Here is a 4,975-nt window from a genome sequence, read left to right on the forward strand (position 1 = left end):
TTTATTTTTGTAACGTGTGTAAATTAAGATGAAAAAAAATGAGTTTGAAAAAAAAAAATATGTAAAATAGATATTAATTTTTTTTAAAGTTATTTCTCTCAGATAAGCCCATTAAGACAATGTGAAAGTATGCATAAATATTTGACAATGTTCTCATAATTTGTATGAATTTGGACATTTTCTAAACAAATAATTCTCATTACAACCATTATAAAAAAAACAATTTCATGCATCACACATATTCTCATTACTAACAACTTCAAAAAACAACTTTGTATACTCACTTATTATTTTATTTTTATTTTTAATAAAAGATTATATTAAACAAATTTATAAAATTTATAAACACATAATTCTCATTACAACAATTTAAAAAAACTACTTCCTACACTTATTATTTTATTTTTACTAATAATAAAATAAAGGTACCCTGCTTTCTGCGCTCTTTCCCGACACCGCCCAGAATTTCCTCCTAATTTACCATACGAATTTGCTATACGAATCGCGATTCCACAAAGGCATTTGAATTTTGATTGGGTCAACATCAAAACCCTACAATAGAGGCTACACTCTTTGTTTGTTCTTCAACGGCAACCCCAAAAAATCATTAATTAATCATTGATCGTGATTGAGACGATAATCATTGCAATATTATTTATTAATTTAACTATATTAATAAATTAATAAAAAATTATGAAAGACACTATAATCAAGTCATTTCGTTATATATTTAATTTTGGTATTAAAAGGAGAAGGATGTATTTTATAATCAAGTTAGATGTACACCACTAATTTTTATAATAATGTTGCATATCTTATTAGTCCCTGCCCTCAGGCATGGACTATTGTAATCGTTCGCGAGCTATTTAGCATTAATTGACCTGCTTCTGATGCCCGGTCATCAACTATATACCAAGTTTTTTGAAGACATATTTATAAATCACCTTATTTGGCCTCCTCCCGAGGACCTAACGTAATCCGAAGCTAATCCCAACCTAAACCATATGTTAAAGCAATTAAGTGCGGTGCATTTTCGGCTAACCGTCACGGGTGTATGGTTTTAATGCTAGCATTACTTCTGGCGGTTATGCAAAGGTGGTGTTCCCTATTACAATGTACGCGCTCTGTGGAGAGGTCCTGCCCTACACCCGTGTCTTTGTGCATGCCCTGCACCCGTGTCTTTGTGACGTCGGCCCACTGCATCTCATTAAATACACTGCTACCCTCCTGGTTTTGGATTGCTCCAAGGCAGAGCGTTCCCAGACCCTCTAATGCTCTCTGCAACAGCAGACGGTTCCTGCAGCGAGAAGCAATGAACAAGGTGAGATTTCTAATGTGAACCTGATCATTCCTACTGTGCAGTTAATTATTCGAAATTTCGAGGCGCTGAAATGGGGAATCAATAAATTTTGTTGAGTGAACAAATGTTCAGATATTCTCGACATACCGATTGCCAAGAAGGCGATGCATCCGAATAATGAGATCCTCCTCGTCCGCGGAAATCCGTCCGCGTTTAATGTCAGGACGCAGGTAATTCTTCCAACGTAATCTACAACTCTTTCTGCACCGGTTAAGACCTGCAACAAAAATTCTTTCCGCTCTTTCTGCACCGGTTAAGACCTGCAACAAAAATTCTTTCCGCTTGTTAGCCTCTGAATAAATATTTATGTCTGCATAAATAATATCTATACCATAACTGACAACTAACTGACTTGCTGTCGCTGGGACAGTTCAATTGGCTTTAGTAGTATAGTGTAAATCATGAATAACATGATTACTTGATAGAATAGCAGTGGGTTTGGAAACAATTACCTTGAAGGACTCGAGGAGCTGAGGCCTTGAAGGACTCGAGGAGCTGGGCTTTCTCACGATTAGAGGCCGTGGATTCTCTGACCAGAACAATTGTGGGATGGCCACTAGCAATACTAGCTTTCGCAATATAGCGACTTTTTTGCTGGTATTTCCTGCAGTTCAAAGCCGTCAATGACTGTTATCCTTTCTATGAATTCCCAATATGTTTATTCTGTTATTAGAAGTATGATCAAATTTATGTTGCTGAAGATCACTTTTAAATATAGCTTTTTTTATAACAGTGCTTTAGAGTCTAGACACCTACGCTTAAGAGCCTTCTCGAACTTTGTTTTTCCTTTCTAAGAATTTACACTTGTCGGACACCTCTGCTAAAGAGCCTTTTTCAAAATTTGTTTTTCTCTTCCAAGAATTTACACCTGTCAGCCTTTTTCTTGAATAGCATTGATCTGGTAGCCTGTTAACTTGCTTTGCCTGGTGACCAGAGAACAAGATCAAGAGTTAGATGCGCTTAGTGCGAGTGTTGAGAGACTTGGCAGTGTTGGTCTCACAATACATGAGGAGCTCATGGGACAGGTGAATTTTCTTGGGCATATTTGTTCCTTTGGTTATTAAACTGCTAGTACTATGATCTAATGCATTCAAGTGATCGAGTTCATCAGTGTTTGCCTATCAATTCTTTAAAGAAGTGAATCATGTCGACTGATGCGTACCACAAATCTGCCTTTGCCTGCAGGAAAGAATTTTGGAGGACCTTGACCAAGACATGGACAAAACATCAAATAACATCAAATAGACTGGATTTTGTTCAAGTTAGTTCTATGTGAACACCATCGATTTGTTTCCACTCGATTCTTTATCTAAACACTGATTTTCGTAAAATGAATCCTCGCATTCTCAATGTATACTACGTAATATATAAAGTGGATTCTCCTCTCTTTATATTTTTTGTTTGTCCAGAAGAATTAAAAGACATCAAAATTAATGAAACTGAGCCTATAGGAATGTACTATCTGATTTATCTGTTCAGATATATATAGAGGGACATCAGAATCGGAGGCTACTCTAGGTACTGCTCTAAATTCAACCTGAAAGCATTACTTATCAAAATTCCTAATTCAAAACATTCTTCTGTGCAGAAAAAAATCGCTTTGCTGATGAAGAAGGCCGGAGCTCGTACCTTTTTTATCCTTAGTAGGCACTGGAGCTGGAACTTGCACATACATCATGAAACAGTAATGAGCTACAAATATAAAATAAGACTTCCAAGAGCCAAACTACATGGTCGTTACCTGAACAAATACCATCATCAGAAGACATATGAGAAAGAGTTTGCTTGCAGAAGCCATGGGAGCTGCTGACACACGAATACAAGAAAAGAGAACCTTCGTTCTCTGCATGGACACTGTGCCTCTCCTTCCAGCACCTGTCGTTTGAAACACTCAGTTAAGAGAAGCCTTCGTTCTTTGCATGGGCACTGTGCCTCTCCTTCCAACACCTGTCGTTGGAAACACTCGACCAAAGCAACTTACCGGCCGGGAATCACTTTCCAATGACGGGACCTGTGTACCCAATTATAAATGAATTCACCTTCCCAGAATCATTAAATTGTTTAGTGACTAGTTAAACACAAACGCTACAGTAAAATTTGACTTAAAAGTAATGTTTAAATTAAAGAGTGAATCTCCTCTAAAGATTTAACAAAATATTTGCAAATTCTTTTCGAATTTGAATTGAAAAGACAAGTGCCAAAGTCTTCTACTCTTTATTCTAAAGATTTAGGGATTTTTTTGTAGTTCAAAATACTTTTTTAACCAATAAATATAGTTATGAATGTTATTCTGTTATGTATGTAATTGTAGAAGTATGTAATTGTAATTGAAGCCGTCATCTTCGAAACAAATAAAAAATAAAAAATAGTGATAATTTAAACAGAAAATTTCTCAGGAACGTTGTAACATTAAAGAACGACATCCTGTTGCAAAGGAAATTTCCCCGAATTCACTAAATGTAATACAGTTTAAATTACAGACAAAAATATTCAATAGATCTAACAGGATGACTCCAATTTGCTGTAGAATTAACTATTACCCATAATAATTCGTGTAGATTATTACACCTAATTGTAAAGCTCTATTCAAATGTTCTTCTTGAAAACAAAAAATGGTGTTGCATTCAATTGCAAATGAATATTATAAAAGTAACCAGTGCTCTATTTAGCTAAATTACAAGAAAAATTGCTCTTCAAATAATAAATAATAAATTTAAAAGTAAATTTCTCTAAAGATCCAAAATCTGAGATAAGAAGATAATTAGAAATGTCCCTATGTTTTCTTCCAAATAATTATGGAGACCCGGACCTTCGATGATTACAGTGAAGAGGTTTCAAAAACACAAATTGGGAGAGAGACATACCATATTAACGATGACTTTACACCTCACGGACTCAGTTGAAGCTGACTAACGCTTTTGTCTTTGTCGTCTCGCTGCACCGCATTAGTACGCTGCACCGCATTAGTATGGTATGGTTTGATTCCTAGACAACGTTAATCTTCAAAAAAAAATCAACGCAGAGTTCGCAGCAACCTTTGTCTTTGTCTCACAGCTGCTCCACTTCGCTACAATTTCTGTAGTGAGTCAGTGCTTTTTTGTTGTACTAATCAATCCTCATCTGCCTGCCGGTATCTGTTTTCGCATATATAATCCATTCCTACACTTGGTGGACTAGAGCACAGCACTACATCTGATCGACCTTTGTTTGGTTGGCTTCTCTTTCCCTAACCTAGTGCACTGCACTATAAATCCCTTTGTCAAGTCACCTACCTTCTTTATATCGCGGGCAAGTTCCATATCGCAGACAGGAAGGCAGGGCGAAGGCAATTCCTGCCTGAGCAACTTTCTATGTAACAGGCGGTAACGAGAAGGCAGGCCCGAACGAAGACAGGCAAGTCTTTTTATTGCTATGAAGAGAACAAACTTACTCAACGAGCAAGGCAAATCCTGAGATCTATGAGAACCCATGACTATGCAGATTGAAGTTCTGATCCTGTCGCCTGTACAGATTCTCTGTTAACCTGAATTCAGTTCTCCACCAAACAAACAATATTGAGCTGCTTGCCGAGCAATATTGAATTGTTTCATAGCCGGGCTGATATGCTTCCATCTG

At 36.7% G+C, this 4,975-nt stretch overlaps 1 protein-coding gene across 2 annotated transcripts; it reads left to right on the forward strand.

Moving 5' to 3' along the window:
* Window positions 1-1,126: 1,126 nt before the first annotated feature.
* Window positions 1,127-3,563, forward strand: LOC149151835 (uncharacterized). 2 transcript variants are annotated; one of them, XM_089440324.1, is made up of 6 exons: window positions 1,127-1,321; window positions 1,433-1,530; window positions 1,731-1,957; window positions 2,295-2,385; window positions 2,546-2,621; window positions 2,949-3,563. In XM_089440324.1, exons 4-6 carry the CDS (start codon window positions 2,315-2,317, stop codon window positions 3,168-3,170), a joined length of 369 nt encoding a protein of 122 aa, XP_089296450.1. In that variant the 5' UTR covers window positions 1,127-1,321; window positions 1,433-1,530; window positions 1,731-1,957; window positions 2,295-2,314; the 3' UTR covers window positions 3,171-3,563. The 2 variants fall into 2 exon arrangements, with proteins under 2 accessions (XP_089296450.1, XP_089296449.1); XM_089440323.1 differs by lacking the exon at window positions 1,731-1,957.
* The last annotated feature ends 1,412 nt before the right edge of the window (window positions 3,564-4,975 follow it).

Source organism: Pinus tabuliformis, chromosome 9 (genome assembly GCF_031772625.1).
Source record: "Pinus tabuliformis cultivar Carrire ecotype Pingquan chromosome 9, CPIR1, whole genome shotgun sequence".
NCBI classification, from domain to species: Eukaryota; Viridiplantae; Streptophyta; class Pinopsida; order Pinales; family Pinaceae; genus Pinus; species Pinus tabuliformis.

What these genes read in the sequence shown, in the direction of transcription:
- LOC149151835 (XM_089440323.1), top strand. Translation starts at nt 1,163, where the DNA reads ATGCCCTGCACCCGTGTCTTTGTGACGTCGGCCCACTGCATCTCATTA. An exon ending in CGTTTAATGTCAGGACGCAG is followed by an intron (nt 1,531 to 2,294) that starts GTAATTCTTCCA and finishes CCTGGTGACCAG; the next exon opens with AGAACAAGATCAAGAGTTAG. An exon ending in ATGAGGAGCTCATGGGACAG is followed by an intron (nt 2,386 to 2,545) that starts GTGAATTTTCTT and finishes CTTTGCCTGCAG; the next exon opens with GAAAGAATTTTGGAGGACCT.